This window comes from Episyrphus balteatus, chromosome 1 (genome assembly GCF_945859705.1).
Source record: "Episyrphus balteatus chromosome 1, idEpiBalt1.1, whole genome shotgun sequence".
Taxonomy (NCBI): Eukaryota; Metazoa; Arthropoda; class Insecta; order Diptera; family Syrphidae; genus Episyrphus; species Episyrphus balteatus.
Window position 1 is genome coordinate 63,876,547 of NC_079134.1, and position 18,936 is coordinate 63,895,482.

The following is an 18,936-nucleotide window of genomic DNA, read 5'->3' on the forward strand; positions in this document are numbered from 1 at the left end:
GTACAGGGAAGATAGGGCATTTGCATCTCACTCTGCTTCACGCCTTCTGGATATGTCTATCACATAAAAAAGCTCACACAGCGATGCCGTATTATTCGAAAAAAATGTTTGGAAAAGGTACCAGCATTACCATTTTATCGGTAAAATTTCACAAAAACGAAAAAAAAAATTAATTTTTCGTTTAACACCAAAATAACAAAACAAAAAATTCACTCATTTAAAACACAGCCCGACCCCAAGCAAGGGTAAACTATTTTTCCTGTTGAAATGTTAAAATGCATGTCAAAATGTTGACATCAACTGTTTTCCTTCATACACAAAATAAAAAACAAACAGCCACCAACACCACGACAACACATAATGCTTTTTTTTTCATTTTAAAAGCTTGAAAAAGCATTAATCCTGAAAGCTCTTTCAGAAAAATAATAGAAAAAGGAGTAGCTTATGAAGGAAGTTTACCAATGGTAACTCTTATGTATTGTAAATACTTTTAATAAAAAAGTTTTATCGTTGAGTTTCATTCTGCCACAGATCGTGTGGCAGATCGGTCATGGGAGGGTGTACTTCGCTTAGTAAAGAAATTACAACAACAATGCCATGGCGCGTCTGTGGTTTTCTTGTGTGTTTCAGGGGCATATTTTTCGTGAATTGCTTTTTGGCAGTCGTTAGGTCCCACTGATTTTGAAAAAGCTCTCCCATAAGGCCTGTACTGCCAATTTTTATCGGACAGAGTATAGTGTAAGTGCGCACCAAGTTAATTCGTATTTTGTTTTTTTGTGAAGTATAGATGTAATTTTTTTTTGTGAGGCGTTCGACTGACAAAGCAAGTTTAAGAAAGATATTTGTCAAAATTTCTCAATTGCCTTAAGCCAATTTTGTTTTTGCGGCCCTGTTTAGAAACAAATGATCACCTGCAACGTCTTGCAGTGGCTTTGAAATTGAAGCAATATTAATTTTTTGGCGGCCCAAAACAATTATTTTTTTTAGGACCCAATAAAGGTTACGGGCCTCACCTATTGTGTGGTTTGCCAAAAAGGCCCCTAATTTGAATTTCTTATGTTCATAGTGAATCGTCGATAAGTAATTTTTCAAACTGACGCACCCTCCTATGGCATGATGAAACCTCCTACTTAAAATTCGGAACCTCCTACAAAGTAGGATGTTTCGTCACTTTTTCTTTATTTACTAATTTATAATAAACTCTGATATGGTTAGTAATTTACTTTCTTAAATTTGTTTTTGTATGAGCTTAAACCTTAATAAAGTGCATTTTATGTAAATAGATGGTTATTTATAAAAGGAAGTTCTTAATTTTTGACAATACCCGTTAAAGTGTCGAAACCTCCTAGCGCCTTATCCTACTTATTTCTTTTTATTTCAATGAATTTTATTAATAATTGCAGAAGTTACACATGTTTAAACATTGGAAGATAAGGAAAAATAGCTTCAGTTTCGATTAAATTTTTTTTATGAAAAACAAATTTTTACTCCATATTTAATTCAATCTCAATCAATAGAAATAAAAAAATAAACATTTTAGTCTAACTAAGGAACAAACAGATACCTTTCAGGTCGTTCTAAAACAACAAAAAATTTTGTTCTATCTTTATTACAAGTGCACAAATTAGGAAATTGTGGTGATGTAGATTTTTAGCCTTCTTTGTTATCTAAATTATAAAATTTATTTCATTCAATTATCTTTACAAAAATGCAAGTTATCCACCGATTTGTAAAAGATAACCCGATTTTTACGTGTACCACTCAGCCAATTTTGAAGACTTTTGAATTTTGAAGACTTTTTGAATTTTGAAGACTTTTTAATCATTAAAAATTAAAAAAAAAAACATAAAATTCGTTTTTCAAAACAATAAAACAACATCTGAAATCAATTTGCCCTCAATAACAAGTATGAAACTTTTTTTGGTGTATTAAGGCGCATTTTTGGAAAAAAAAATTTCAAAATCGTTAAGCCGTTTTTTAAAAAAAACTAATTTCTTAAAAATTATTTTTTTTAGAAAAAAAGTTTTAAAATAAAATTGTTAGGTATGCCATTTTGTATGAATCTCTAATCAAAATCTAAAACCAAAATTTCAAAAAAATTCAATGTCTCGTTTTCGAAAATTTGGTTTTTATTTCTTATTTATATTAAAATTATATAAATCCTTTTGTATAATAAAATTTCGTTGAAATACAATTAGCAGTTTGGTAGAAAATCAGATTTGAAAAAAACGGTTCTTTGGCATTTACCGTTAATAATGATTTTCAAAAAAAAAAATTCATCAAAAGATTGACCTTTTTTAAAAACTAACATTAAAAAAAAAACGATTGACAGTATATAGCACGATTAAAATTAAATTTGAAATTACAGTCCTATTCTGACAAACATCACAAGCCACAAGAACCTCACAAGGTGAGCTGAATTTGATTTTGTGAGTTTTCATATCACAAATACTTTCGAATTTATGATCTGCTCTGAAGCAGGTTAAAATTCACAATTTTGACATTTGTTAGTAAGAAGTTTGTAAGAAATAAATCCCCACAAAATATAGTTATCTTCACCTTATGAGGTTCTTGTGACTTGTGCGGTATTAGTGAGGATTGCCAGAATAGGGCTGTTAATCTCATGCATTCGGAAAAAATAAATTTAAATATTTACCAAAATCCTCTAGAAAAGTATTTCTTGGTTCTTGTGGCAAAAAATCAATAGGAGCCAAGAAATTTATTATAATGTGTACGAAATCCACTATCCAGTATATTCTGTTCCATTGGAGGTGGTAGTTTTCTCGTGAGTAGATATCTAGTGTTTCCTCGAGTAGAAGAAGAGTGTTAATTGAAGTACTAGATCTAGTCATGAGTAAACTACTACATCCAATGGAATGGAAGGCTCCGCACTTACACGAAAAAAAATTATTTTTATATCAACAGAAAAAGTGAACATGAGGTGATGAGAGCCGTAGTGCTCCAATTGAATTCGACGAATTCTACAACCATAATATTCAGTCCTTGAAAAGACTATCAGCCGTATTTATAAACTGATCATAGAGCGTGCATAACATTATCCACTCTTTATAATATGTATCAATATTTCATCTATTCTATTTCATCAGTTAGGCCACCATGGCTGTTACTGCCTCATATATTCTTGAATTCACAGCTCATATATAATCAACGGAACTTGATTGATTTGTTACATTTTCCTAGACACCTACCATAACTAAATACTACTAGTTTCCTTTAATTGAAATATATTTACCTTATAAAAGAATATCCACAGGAAATGAAAAGAACTTGTATTGTAATTTATTTATTTATTAATAGGTATTTAATTAAATTTTGAACCGAGAAATAATGATATAAATATTAATATTCTGTTTCTTAATAATATCCTTGTTCCCCTTTGTATTGCTGCAGGTTGTTCGCCTAAAAAAAAAATGTTTAATAAAGTGAGGGGTTTGCTCAGTTCGAAAATAACAGGCCTACCATAAAGAACGTGAACATTCACAGACTTAGGGTTGGCTGATGATGGAGAGCAGGTGTAAACTCCCGAATCTGATATCCGGGCCTTCTGAATCAATAGGTACGAGGTGGTTATATCTCCTTTTTCGGTTATCACCGATACACCACCCCTGGCCGAATCGTAATTTATTTCCTGAAAAATATTCAAGATGCATGTTTTTTTAACTTTAAAGAATCATTATTATACTAGACATTAAATTTTGTATTATATTATTGTCAATAACTTCATCATTATGACGTTTACTAGAGTAGTGGTACCTCTTTCACATGTGTTTTTTTACAAACCCCAAAGATTTAAACAAGCTTATATTATAAGTTATTCACGCCTATCGAGTTGTCCGTTTCCGTTCGGAGAAAGTTCCGACCAAAACTTAGATTTCTTTCAAAGTTGAAAGTATCCATTTTTGAAAAAAAAAAAAAAATAAATTGTAAAATCGCAATCGTCAGCGTGATTTATGCAATAAGTAAAAATCCTTGTGTTGCTTATAATGCTTCTTAATTTCAATCAACTTTTCTTGCTGAGGCTTTGTCGCTGTTTTTTTTATTAATTTGCACTAAAAATCAAAATTATATTTACATATATATTTATATTTTTTTCTGTGAAGATTCCAATTTTCTTAAAATATTCCGCAGCAATTATATGTCGGAGAATTTTCAATGAAATTCAACAAACAACTGTCAAAAAGTCTGCTGAACACACATCATTGCAATGCGTTGATGGGCGCCATGTTTACTTCATAAGAACAGAAGTACTCATAAAATTCCTCTGAATAGTTGCCAGCATACCTATAAGGCAGGTAAGTCGACTTAAACTGCTCTATACTCTATATAGGGGGCCTTCGATAACACCTCTCATGAATCAGTTTCTAAGGCTCTTGTGAGAAAGTCTGTTCCCCTCACAATAATAAAGTGTTTCTTGTGGTGTAGTCTCCATGTTGTGTGAATGTAAATACAAAATTAAAATAAAAATATATAGGTACAAATTTTTGATATTAATATGTTTTAATTTTGTTTTAATTTAAAAAAATTGTATTTTTTTGTATTGCGACGCGTTTCGGTTTTTTAGAAAACCATCATCGGGCTCAATTGTTCGACTTTGGTTGTTGGGTTGCCAAGAATATGTATTTGTTTTCAGTGCTTGCTTTGGTTGAATTATTGTAGTTGTTGTTTGTTATTTATATGTTTGTCTCGTCTAAGCTGGGGTTGTTGTTTGCCTGTTTTGGTACTTAATAGCTGTATTAAACAGTGTGTTAGTTTTTATTGTTAGTTTGTCGTTTAGTATTTTGTCTTGTTCCGTCTTGTAAGCTTTGTAAATTTCATATTCTTCAAGTGCGTTTAGTCTTGTCCCTTTTTTACATATATGATTGTAATGGTGTTAAGTTCGTTTCAAAGTCTGTATAGTTGTGGTCATTTTCTATTATGTGTTGTGCAAACGTAGATTTTGTATTTTGTTTTGGTCTATGTTCTAAGTATCATTCGTAAAAAGTTCTACCTGTCTGTTCAATGTAGAAGCTGTCACAATCATCACATTTAATTTTATAAACTCCAGAAGAAGCTTTGTTGTCGGTTTTTGTTTTATGTTGTAAAACTTTTTGTACGTTATTTGTTGTTTTAAATGGTATGTTAATGCTTAATTTTTGGAACTCGTTTTGTTTTATATTTGGTAGTAAATTAGTGCAATCAATTGAAATGTATTTTTGATCTGGTGTATTGATATCTGTTGTTTTTTATTTTCTTCTTCATCATAATCTTTTTTCGTCATTCCGACATTTAATAGACGATTAATAAAAGCATGATAGACATTTTTTGGGATTGTGGGTGGTGTGAATCGTTGTGAATTGTTAAATATGTTGTTGTTGTTTTCCTGTTTATTTTATAATTTAGTTTATTGTTGTTTTTGTAAATTGTTAGGTCGAGGAAATTGATTGAGTTGTTGTTTTCTAATTCAGCTGTGAATTGTATTTTGTTGTTGATGTTGTTCATGTATTTTTTTAAAACGTCGATTTGAATTGGTGTTCCATCAAATATGTTGATGATACATTCGTCATATTTGATGGTGTATTTTTTTAAAACGTCGTTTTTATTTTATTTCATGGTTGACGTTCATGTATTTTTTAAAAATGTTGATTTGCCTTGGTGTTCCATCAAGTATGTTGATGATACATTCGTCATATTTGATGGAACACCAAGGCAAATCGACGTTTTGAAAAAATACATGAACAACACTCTTCTTATACCATGTAATACAATGGTGTAGCTGTGGCTGTAGCTTGTTGAGGGAAGCAACAACAAAAGTTGGCGGTAGCTGAGCAAAAAGTTGAGAATTCTTCAACTTGCGCTACAAGCTACAGCCACAGCTACGCCATTGTATTCAGGGGGCTAGTTTTCTTTATCAGCCTTTTCTGAAAGTAATGAATATTTATTAATAAAAAAGATAAATATTTATAAATAAATAAATTTTTTGATTTACTTAATTAATAAATTGCCGCCAATATTATTAATTTTTCTCAACAACTTGTTGACTTGAACAATGTTTTTTTTGCTGTCAAATGACAAACCGTGCGTTTACATTTAACCGTGCGTTTATAGTTCAATTATAAAATTAACGTGGCACTAACCCTTAACCTGACTATTAAATTGGTTATTGGTATGGAGAAATATTTAAAGCTCAGTTAAATATTTAACAGAGCTTTAAATTTGATTATTGGTAAGACATTAAGACTTTAAAGCATTTTTAATTACCAACGTTTGAAAAAAAAAATCATCAAAATCAGAGCTGTGTGGCCGGGTTCCCTAATAAATTAACCAGAAACTTTTGCTTCATTAAAAAAAAAACTTAATAGAAAAATGTGGACCTAGCCCTCTGCGACTGACGTGGTAGTCTGACAGACACCACTAAATCTAAAATCGGGTATTTCGCAGTTATTTTTTAAAATTTGACCTGCTCGTTCTCAGTACCTTTTAGTCGTATGTTCAAGCACCTCGGTGTTGTTGTTTATGTTCATAGTGTCTCCTAGACAACACGTCAGTAAAATTGTTTGGTTGAGTATAGTTTTTTGTTTTTTTTTTTAGATGGCTCACTCAAATAGCAACCAAGAGTCGCAAAGATTGAAACGAACATCTGCTGGAAACTTTGCAAGTCACGACCTGCTTTTGGAACAGTGGTTGGATGAAGAAAGCGAGCATGAATTTAGCCATATTGATGACGAAGGCGATGACCCGAATTTTCAACCAGAAACCGAATTACTGGAAGCCGATGAAGTTTCAGATGAACAGGAGGAATTAGAACATGAAGAAGTGTCACCTGAAGCACCCGTCACACATAATGTGCATCAAGAAAAGTCAACATTTTATAAAGGTAAGAGAGGATTTGTTTGGAACAAACAAGAGTGCCTCAGGACACCTCGAACTGCTAATCACAACATCATAAGGTTACCTGGCCGTTTGCATACTCCTAATTTCGAAGGCTATTTTGAACTTTGGTTCAAGATTTTTGACCCCTCAATGTTGGAAAATTTGATCACATTTACGAACCAAAAACTTAATAGCTTTCGAACGCGGTTCAAACAAACAACTAAAGTAGAAATGAAGGACACAAACGTTACCGAAATGAAAGCATCTATTGGTCTACTGCACTATTCATCAGTATTCAAGTGTAATGACGCTGATCTTCGTATGATATTTGCCACCGATGGAACTGGTCATGAAGTATTCCGCTGTGTTATGTCCAAATGGCGTTTTTCTTGTCTAATCAACTGCCTCCGATTTGATGATTCCACCACCAGTAAGAACGGCTCAAAGAAGATAAACTTGCCCCAATGTCAGGTATGTTCAATAAGTTTATTTCGAACAGCCAGTCGCAATACACTCCTGGAGCATACCTTTGTATTGATGAAATGCTGTTGCCATTTAGGGGTCGCTGCAAGTTTATTATTTACATGCCCCAAAAACCAGCAAAGTATGGCATAAAAATAATGTTGTTAGTCGATGCCCGCACATTCTATGTCTACAATGCCTACGTTTACCTTGGCAAAAATTCGGATGGAATAGGCCTGACTGAAGAACTTGTGAAACCTGTCGAAAACTCAAACCGCAATGTTACAGCTGACAATTGGTTCAGTTTAATTCCACTTATGGAAATATTGCTGAAAAGGGGAATGACATATTTAGGCACGTAGAAAAAAAACAAAGCTGAGATACCACCATGTTTCTTGCCGAATAAAAATAGGGAACTGGAGAGTTCTCTATATGGATTCACAAAGGACTATAGGTACCTTGTTATCGTATGTACCGAAAAAAAATAAAGCTGTCCTCCTGATCTCTTCTTCCTATCACAATGAAGGAATAGATACTGATGTACGAAAACCAACAATGATTGCAGATTATAATACCACTAAAGGAGGAGTTGACGAAGTTGACAAGAAGTGTTCTATATATTCTTGCAGCCGCAAAACTCGTCGTTGGCCTATGACCATTTTCCACAGGATATTAGATATGGCAGGTGTTAATAGCTTTATACTGTATAAAATGTGTGCCGACAGTGATAATAAAATGAGAAGAGCAACTTTTGTTTTGAATATGGCAAGAGCACTTGTGATAGATCACATGAAAAGCCGCGTGTACAACGAAAGATTGCCAAGAGAACTGCGGATGACGGTGAGCAGAGTTTTGGGAAATGATCTCCCCCCTCCACCACCAAGATCTCAACCGATATCAAATACTTTAAGAAAACTATGCTCAATTTGTCCAACTAAAATTAAAAGGAAGACTGGATATTTTTGCTGTGATTGCTTGAAGCCAATTTGCCTTCAATGCTCCAAGCCACTCTGTGAATGATTTTTATTTTTTATTTTATTTTTTTTTGAACCGATGAATTGATCTCTTTTTTTTCTTATTACTATAAGTGTTAACTTTAGTAATTTAATCTTTTTTAGCAAGAAAATATTTATGTTGATTTTGTTTTATTTTTTTTTATACGTGTTAGTTTTTGAAAACTAATTTATGGTATGTTAATAAAAATTGTTTAACTTTATGTGTGTTTTTTATTTAACATAATGAGTAAATAAAAATAGTAATGGACAATCTAAGCTTTAGATTAGAATACTTAAAAATATTAATATGAGAAAGGTTTCTGAAATACAAGCTGTCCAAATGGTGTCTCGCAGACTACCACGTCAGTGGAGTTGCAACAAAAAAGTCACGTCAGTCGCAGAGGGCAAGAGAAACAATAGAAACCATACAAACAAAACTTAGTCCTAAAACTTATCAGGGAAACCGACTAATACGAAAACAAGAAACAGACACTGAAACACTATAATAACAAAGATGACTGAACTAGAGCTCTCTTGCCATGGTGGACAATCAAGGGAAATACTGTCAAAAGCAAACGAAAGACAGGGTTTAGCTTTTCTTAAAAAAGGGGTGAACGATCGATTAAAAACTGTTTTAGATAGCGGCAGACACAATAAACTTCAAGATGCTATCCTACATCTAGTAGAAGTAGATCAAAGCACAGCATCCACTTCAAACACTTTAAGATTTATGAAAAATGGTAGTACAAACTCTCGTAGGCAAAATAATATCTTCAATAACACTCAACCTAGATTCTCATAGCTTAATTAAAATAATAACCGATTAGAAATTTGTAGGTACCCCCAAAACAACAACTCAATTAGACCTTCTTATCATAACCAACAAAACATGAGGAATCGCAATAGCTAAAGAAATAATAATAAAAATTATAATAATTACGACAATAGGTCCAGGTATGTAACTAATAATGACAGACAGAGATACAATAATGATGATAATAATGGTAACGGTAACAACAATAATACAGATAGGTACAACAAGGATATTGACATTGGAAAACGAGTTACCCACCGAAGGGAAAGTCGAACAATCAGAGGGGATTCATTAAATCCAAAGATAACAAATGCCATTTGTACTGTTGTAATAACAAACGGCATATATATACAAACAACATTAAAAAAACACCATAAACCAACAATCCATCCTGAACACATTTTCTTTCTTTGCTTTGGCTATCTGTGGCTGCTGCTGTTGGGTCCGCTCCGCACCTGCTCCTTGCTTCCACTAGGCTTGTCTGGCTGCTTGTTGTTGTTGTTGCTGTGTACTTTGCTATTCTGCAGCTCTGACACTTGTGCGGGCAGCTGTAGTTCTCGTTGTGCAACTTGTACAGGCAATTTTTGTTGTTACGTGCCGCTGTTACTGCTGTTGTTGTTGTCGCTGGGGTTGAGAGACTTCTTGTTGTTGCAGTCAAAGCTGCTCTTGTTCTTGTTTTTGTTCTTTTGATGTAGTTTAGCTGGCGCTTCATTATTTGCTGTGCGCACCGTTTCTTCCTCTTAAGCTGGCAGCTTAGCTGAAGGTTTAGTGGAACGACGCTTCACAAGGTTCGGCTGCGGCTTTAGCGGTTGCCGCCTCCTTTTAGTTCCTCCCATCGCGGCTGTTGTTGCCATTGACTCACTTTCACTTGCCGTTGGCTTCTTCTCCGTAGCTGGGGCACCTTTCGATGTCCCCGCTATATCATCCGATTGCATGCGCTCTAGGTCAAGCGAATGTTATTCTTATTAAAGATGTTTTCGATTAAAAAAAACCTTCACATTAAGTTCGGCCCAGCTGGGAATCGAACGCCGTTCCTTCGGCTTTGGTGTCCGACGCCACTAACACTGAGCTATCGATGGTTTGATAGCCTTACTGGCTAGCTTACTTCTCGTTTACTAATCACTATCCGATTACGAATTAAAACACAGTGAAAGCCGATTTGCGCGTGCACACTCTTCCACAGTACAAGATCGACTGGCACTAGGCGATTGCTTTAATATAGTGCTATCTCACTGTCGGAAATGAGCATGATAAACTGCAATTTAAGCGGATATCACATTATTTTAAGGTGGTGAAATTTAATGTGCGCACCATCTTATTTTAAGTTGCCATTTTTCAAAAATTTTTGTCAAAAACGACATTATATCCGAACTTCGTGGAAAAATATAACTTTGCGAACAAAAATTACATAAAAACACCTTATTGTTTCACACAAACAATTAAGTCAAATTAACGAACAAAAAAAAAAAATTTTTAAACATTAATTATAAACGACTTACACGTGAATGCATTTCGAACGCTTCGGTGGCGCTCATCATCAGCACTAACTCAATTGACAAAAAGAATTATTGGTTTTGGTAAATCCAGAGAGCAGAAGAAAACAGTTAGATTTTTTGTAAGTAAAAACTATACAAGAGAGAACAAAGGTGATTGAATGTCTCCTCCATCCACATTCAAATTGTTGTTTTCTTTTTCGATGAAATAGCTTTCATAAGCATCAAGTCTATTAAAGTTGTTTACATTTTTTATTAATATTATGATTTGCTCTTTCTCATCAGAACCATGACCTTCCGCAATTACATGATCGGCAAAAGCCGATTGTTTTAGTTTTTTCTTTTTGATGCAATTGCAATGTTCTTTAAATCTTACATTCAAGTTTCTTTTTGTTTGTCCAATGTAACGTCGTTTGCAAACTCCACATTCAATAGCGTAAATTCACGATTTTTGTTCTTTGTCAACTTTATCTTTTGTAGATGCAAAAATGTTTTTTAATTTTTGGCTATTAGAGAACACTGGTGAAATGTTGTTCATTATTTCTGGGACATAATTAAAAACTTCTCTTTTCATTTCATTCGTGCATCTAAACAATTTTGCTTAAACAAAGTTGATTTTTCATTTTGGTACACTTTTATTGAATGCTTTTTTATAATGGAATCCACAAGAGTCTTGGAATTACCATTTAAACTAGCTACATCAAGTATGTACTCATATTCTTTTTTAAAATTTACTATAGATAGTGGAAGATTGACAATACGATGTGCCATGGAATGAAACGACGCGTGTTTATGTTGAATAGGGCAATAAGAATCACTAGTTATTATTCTTTTTGTACTAGTTGGCTTATGGTATATTGCCACATCAATTTTATCGAACTTTCTCGTCAGTTCCAAGTCTAAAAAGGCCAGTTTTTGATCCACTTCTTTTTCACTGCCCTTTTTATTCTCCGAGTGGGGGTGTAAACCAAATATCCTAAGGTGGATGTATAGTGTAGATACAAGTACATATTCCTTATTCTTTCTTTCTCTTCTAGTAGATATTTTGTGAGTAGGTACTGAACTACGGAGTAAGTTTTTTGTGTTGTTTTTTAATGAACCGTTCTCGTTGAGCCAGACTGACCAGCGTCAACCGTATATTCTTTTGATAGAAAGAAACAAAAAACGTGCGCCAGGACGACTCGATACTCGAGCCACAAAGACTATTTCTATGGACAGAAAAAAAAAATATGTGCACAACGGTCTTGAGTTGTAATAGCCCGGGAGCCAGCGTCACTCATTTTTGAAAGATTTGATAATGGATGAATTTATTTTTTTCGGGCAGTTTTTACATTAGAAAAAACATAAAATCGATGCCTGCAGGCGCACCCGTGGTGCATTAATTTACAGTTAATTTTCAAAGTTGTAAAAAAACCGAGGTCACATGTCTAACATGATAAGACTTGAAACCGGTCTAGAACGTTAGTTGGCACTGCCTTGAGAAAGAAAAACCATGCCTGCCACCTGGACAGTGGGGCGAAGTTATCCTGCCGCTGACCTAAAGTTGTAAAAAAAACCGTCAAATTGTTATATGTGATAAGGGCTGAAGTATGTTTAGATAGTTAGTTTGACATTTAAAATAGAGGAAAAACCATGCCTGTCGCTTGCGTCCCGGGGAGAAGTCGCCGGCAGGATCGAAAATAGTCGCACTGTCGCATACTGTATACAATCCAAAAATATTTTGTTTTTGGGTTGAAATCTGGGAGAGAAACAATGTTTTGATGAATTTTGTAGACCGTTTAATAAAGAACACCGAAAAAATAATATCAGCTCTAAAAGTCTTTTATAACTCCAAAGCAAAGGGGTAAAAGGGGGAAAAATACCCATTTTAATCTATTTTATCAAAACGTCTAAAAAAGTAAAAGTATATTAAAATATACCTATACTTTGCATTAATATATACCTCATAACAATTATACCAGAAAAAGGGTAAGGAGGGGGGGGGGGGAATCACCTTTTGCTGTTACCTGGCATAAGATCTTTACAAAACAAATAAGTTTAAAAAAAACATTTTTGTGTGTGCTTTTAGTTTTGGTTTTAATTTGTTTTCAAAACGTTATAAGATTATAATTTAGTCAAAAATGCTGGACAGCACATCTTCGCCACTTCTGAATGACTCCATTAAACATGAAATATCTTCTTCATCAGAATCTTCGCTAGTGCTGACTTGGTTGTGGGTAGGTTCTTCATTTGGATTTGGCGAAAATTGAAAGCCGGGCTTCGTTGACGTCATTAAACTGTTTAAGTCCGTATATGTAGCAAACAAATCTTTCTAGTATGTCAAATATCTGTGCTTCGATGTCTGGATAGTTTTTCAGTTTTGAGAAGGCTTCGATGAAATCAGTTGAGTTTTGAAGAATTGTAAGTGGCCGCTTCTTGCCTTTTTTTGAAAAATGCAGGGTTGAAGTCACATCCTGTGAAAGCATGGAATCCTGGAAGAGCTTGACATAAATCTGGTCCCAATGATTCGTAGAGCTTCGACACGTTGATGAACCTTTCTGCATTACCAACGCCAACTTTCAGCCAAAGTCTTACATTTTCTTTCAAGTGCTGCATGTTTCCAAGTGCAATGACGAGAATGTCCGTATCGGAACAGCGAATAAGAACATTCGAATCTGGCTCCACTTGACAGGCGTGGAAAATGACTTTAGTGTCGCCTTCTTCGTGTGCAGGACATGCTTTATTTTCGTCTTCTGTTCTAACAACAGCTCCATTAACTTCCAAAAATTTGTAACAATTTTTATAGTTAACATAAACTGTTTTATTTTTGAAGAATGTCACCATCTCTTTTTTTTAGACCCATTACCACCCCCACCGCACCACTCTCAAATTTTTATGGTTTGATTTTTATTAGTGCCAGAAATAAAACTAATTATTCTAAAAGAATTTCGTTTTGAATATATGGGTATCAAGAAACCATATAAAAATGTGTTTGTATCCCATTTTCCCTTCTTTGTACCCCTTTTTCTTATATTTTTGTTATAAGATATAAAATTATGCAAAAAATATGCATATTTCTTGTATACATTTAGTTTCATAGCTGTTTAGATAAAATTAAATAATTAATAGATTAAAAAGGATGTTTTTCCCCTCTTTGCCCCCTTTTTTGGAGTGATATTAGACTTTTAGAGCTGATATTATTTTTTCAGTGTTCTTTATTAAACGGTCTACAAAATTCATCAAAACATTGTTTCTCTCCCAGATTTCTACCCAAAAACAAAATATTTTTGGATTGTATACAGTATGCGACAGTGCGACTATTTTCGATCCTGCCGGCGACTTCTCCCCGGGACGCAAGCGGCAGGCATGGTTTTTCCTCTATTTTAAATGTCAAACTAACTATCTAAACATACTTCAGCCCTTATCACATATAACAATTTGACGGTTTTTTTTACAACTTTAGGTCAGCGGCAGGATAACTTCGCCCCACTGTCCAGGTGGCAGGCATGGTTTTTTTTTCTCAAGGCAGTGCCAACTAACTTTCTAGACCGGTTTCAAGTCTTATCATGTTAGACATGTGACCTCGTTTTTTTACAACTTTGAAAATTTTTTGCCACTTATTGCCCCACTGTTGAGGTGGCAGGCATCGATTTTGTTGATTACATTTGCCTAAACTACAGATAAAAAAATAATTTAAGCGTTATCATCATTAACATTGAATAATGACGCTGGCTCCCGGGCTATAATCGTATCTGAGTACTATTTTCTTTTGTGCTCTTATCCTTCAAATACGACGATTTTCTGTTTGCCTTTCCATTTTTTTAATTGACAAACAATATTGCAATACCACAGATCACTTCATGCTCATATTTGTATTCCTCATCCCAACCTACCTTATGAAAAAAATATTAGAGAAAAAAATGCATTTATTGTTCAGGTTGTTTTTTTAAATACGTCCACAATCCATGTGCACACACACAGCTCTATTTTTCTTCCAAAAATCCCACCTTAAAAAAGAAACAGTTAAAACGGGATTTTGCAATGCAAAAACACAACAAGAATACAAGAAAAAAAATCAAAGATACAGAAAAATAACGATTCCAACTCAAGACCGTTATGTCCATGATTTTTTTCTTTTCTATAATCCATACAAAAAGATCTTCTCGCTCTGTCTGAGCGAGAGCTGTGAAAACACATGATGACATGATACTCAATCTCAAAGACCACGTAAAAGAGAATCCGAGAATAAAGAATCAAAATTCCAAAGAGAAAAAAAGCATTTTAAATTTTTTCAAATTTTTCATTGAAAACCGCTTTTTTAAAAGCTCTTCAAAGTGGTGATTTTCAGTTTCACATGTCACTTTTTTCTATGAAGATGAGACATCTGTATATAATTATTTGTGGTTGCATAGATATCAATAGATAGAGAGGAAAAAAAATGACCATTTTTCAATTCCATGGGACGTACCACTACGTCCCAGTTCGATCAAACTAGCGTGAATCATACTCAGACTTTATGTTGCTTCTTATTTGTATTGTATTGTCAAGTTGCTTGTTGTGTTTTCTTTTTTTTAACTCCTTGGTCTGTTCGTCTTTTTTGTTGTTTTTTCTTTAAATTGTGTGGATTTTTTTTATTTCTTGAGTGTCTTTACTTATGTCCCAACCTGCGGATAATAGATACAAAAAAAAATACCGCAATGAACTGTTTGACATTTAGGACGGAGATGAATATTTGTGTACATTCCTAGATATAATTTAAAATTATTAGCAGCATACGGGTGGTTGAAACATTTAGGATAAATGGTATATGAAAGGGGAAAAATAAATTGCCCAAAAACAAATTGGAGGAAAGGGGTGGGTGGGCGAAAAAGTAGGGTGGGTGTGAAAAATCGTGGTTCTTTACGAATTCTGGCAAATGTAGACCTCCTATCGAAAAAAGTTGAATACAAAAGTTTTAGATAATAAAAATTTCTACAATTTTTACTCAAACAATTTTTTTATATAACCTCAAATATATATTAAAAAAATGCAATTTTGAGCAAAAAGCACAAAAAAAACCATCAGAAAAATATATTTTGATTTCTATAAAAAAAAAACGTTTTGACTAGTGAAATCGACCAAGGCTTTCAATTTTTCTGCCCTGTTCGATTTTACTAGTCAAAAAGTTTTTTTTTTATAGAAATTAAAGTATATTTTTCTAATGGTTTCTTGTGCGCTGAGCTCGAATCCGAAGTCAGAAAAATTCTATCACATCACGTTTTTGAGATATTACCATGCCAAAACATCACAAAAATAGTGTTTTGGACGTTCAAAATTCACGATAGAGCTATTCTAATTCTAGATTTGAATTAAGAAGGTCAAAAGCCATTAGAAAAGTATAATTTGGTTTCTATGGAAAACTATTTCCCGCCAATATTACTGTCATTTACGGAAAAATCGATCTTAAAATGGTTTTTTTTTTCAATTTTTCTCAATATTTTCTTAAACAAAATTATAGTTTTTCCACACAATCTTAAATAAAGGATTTTAATATAAATAACTTCATTCTAAACTTTTCAAAAATCAAACATTTTGTCGGTAACTTTTTTGATTGAAATATAGGCTATTTTTTCAAATTAAATTCGTCAAAAATCCAAAAATTAACTTTTTGCTCAAAAAACAGTTTTAATAGATGGAAACATAACAAAGTAATTTTTAACCAAGTCTTGTAAAAATCCAATCATTTTTCTAAAAGATAAAAATAAAAAATCATAAAATCGTACGTTTGCATTTTTTTTCATTATTTTTGAAGTTATCTAAAAAATGGTTTGAGTAAAAGTTGTGGACATTTTTATACTATCTACAACTAGTGATGGGAACTATCGAATACAAACTATCGATAGTTGTAAAATATTCGTTCGTTCGATAGTTTTAAATCATTCATTCATTTAGTTACTATATTCATTCGAATAGTTTTTTCATTCGAATAGTTTTTTCATTCGATAGTTTAGTTACTATTTTCATTCGAATAGTTTTTTCATTCGATAGTTCGAATAGTTTTTCCATTCGATAGTTTAGTTACTATTTTCATTCGAATAGTTTTTTCATTCGATATTTTCATTGGAATAGTTTTTTTTGTACGATAGTTTTTTCATTCCAATAGTTTTTTTTATACGATAGTTTTTTCATTCAAATAGTTGTCTTAAACGTTAGTCTTTCATTCAAATAATTTTCTTAAACGATAGTTTTTTCATTTGAGTAGTTTTCTTTAACGATAGTTTTTTTCATTTGAATAGTTTTTCTTATACGATAGTTTTTTCATTCAAATAGTTTTCTTAAACGACAGTTTTTTCATTTGAATAGTTTTTTTTTTATATTATAGTTCTTATTCGATACTTTGTTCGATAGTTTTTATTTGAATGAATAAATGAATGAATGAATGAACTATTCTATAATTCAAATCAATCAGTTTCTAACTATCGATAGTTCAAATCATTCGATAGTTCCCATCATTATCTACAACTTTTGCATTTAACTTTTTTCGATAGGTCAACTTTTGACAGAAATCGTAAAAACCCAGGATTTTTGACACCCACCCCACTTTTTCGCCCACCCACCCCTTTTCCCCCAATTTGTTTGTGAACAGTTTATTTTTTCCCTTTCATATACCTACCATTTATCCTAAATTTGCCAACCACCCTAATATTATTATATTATATTATATTATATTCTGCTTTTTGAAAAATGTATCACTCATAACTGTAGGTGTTGCCGTCGTTTTTAAATAATTTTTTTTTATTTTGGGTTATTTTTTTAGAAAATTGCCACTCCCTCCTAAACGGGGGGAGGATCCCCTCCCATTGTAAAAAATGCTTGTATTTAACTCCTCTAGAATCCGTTACTTATTTGCCCCGCCTTAATTATCGTACTATCCCCAAAAAGAATACCTATTACACTTTATTTTAATTTTTAAATCAAGTTATTTTAATCAATATTTTTTGAAATAATCGATTTCAAAGTCAAATTTTGGGAATAAAAAGTTGAAAGTTACACTTTCAACGTCATATATGTATATATATGATGTGCACCGCTGAGGCCTGCCAGATCAAGATTTTTTTACTTATCGTGCTCAAAACTACCACTGTTAGAAATTTTAGCCTTACAAGAGCTACCTTAGTCAAATGTGCCACTAGCTCTCCTACTATATACTAGGTGTGTTTTTTATTACAACCGGTCTTAACTAGACAAAAAAAACGCAGTCTGGGCTAAGCAATTTACATGTTAAATACAACAACACCTTAGCCCCTTGGGCTTAGTTGCTTAGCCCGGAGATTTATCTGGGCTTAACTTTTTGAAGAGTTTTAAATCTGTGGTACCAAACTAATTTTTTCATAAATTGTTTAGAATTTGTTTAAAACCGTGAAAACTCACGTTTGGAAGGACAAAATGTATTAAAATAGTTTTGCTAGCATACATTTTTGTATCTCTTTGTAAAACATACATGAAAAATACAAGAAAATGACGAAAGCGAAAAATATGACAACTCTAAATTTTTGTTGTGTCTGCTGTTTTCGGAACATTCAATATACAGTGCTGCCACGATTTCAGGTTAAGCCCCGAGGCGTTTTTTTTGTCCAGTTAAGACCGGTGGTAGTAAAAAACACACCTACTGTAGGTAAACTCTAGACCAGGGATGGCGAAACAATGGCACGCGTTCCATTGGTGAAACGCCATAGAATATTTCCGACACGCCACCATGTTCTGAAGAACGTATTGAATTTACATGAAAAACGAGACGAAGTAGGTAAAATTAACTGAACAGTAATTAGGTTTTCACAAATTAAGGAATTATCAGAAATGCTAGGTCTACTATGGACCCTGATTAGAGCTGTAGCAAATCGTATGTATTCGTTACTAAAATGCGGGTATTTGCTTCAGTAACGAGTAACGAAACGTTACTTACTAAACAGTATCGTTACTCGCATGTTTCGTTACTGGGTACTGAAGTAACGAAACATACGAGATACGAAACATACGAGTAACGACCCCATTCCAATTTCAATACTAAAGCATCCGATATATGAGATACGAAACGAAGTGATACGCTCAATTTGTCGCATTTATCATCTCGTACCGATATCGTTACCGTAGTCGGAATGCTAACTCCAGATAATTAGCTGGAGTTTACTATTGTCTCGATAAAAACAGTAGTGCCAAGGTATAGTTGAGTTATCGATAATAACAGAAACATCAAAAGAGACGTTTTAGTATTTTCTCTATGTGGCCGAAATATACCCATGCCGCAACCAATGTGTTTATGACCTTTTTGTTAATGGTATTGAAT

General features: G+C 33.2%; 1 protein-coding gene across 3 annotated transcripts in view; it reads right to left on the reverse strand.

Moving 5' to 3' along the window:
* Positions 1-3,288: 3,288 nt before the first annotated feature.
* Positions 3,289-18,936, reverse strand: part of LOC129906951 (zwei Ig domain protein zig-8-like) — a 515,233-nt gene continuing 499,585 nt past the window's right edge. For all 3 annotated transcript variants that reach the window (XM_055982947.1, XM_055982949.1, XM_055982948.1), the window contains 2 exons: positions 3,481-3,649; positions 3,289-3,420 (listed from right to left, as the gene is read on the reverse strand). In XM_055982947.1, the coding sequence (XP_055838922.1) occupies positions 3,323-3,420; positions 3,481-3,649 (267 nt within the window). In that variant the 3' untranslated portion in view covers positions 3,289-3,322. The remainder of the gene's footprint in view (positions 3,421-3,480; positions 3,650-18,936) is intronic.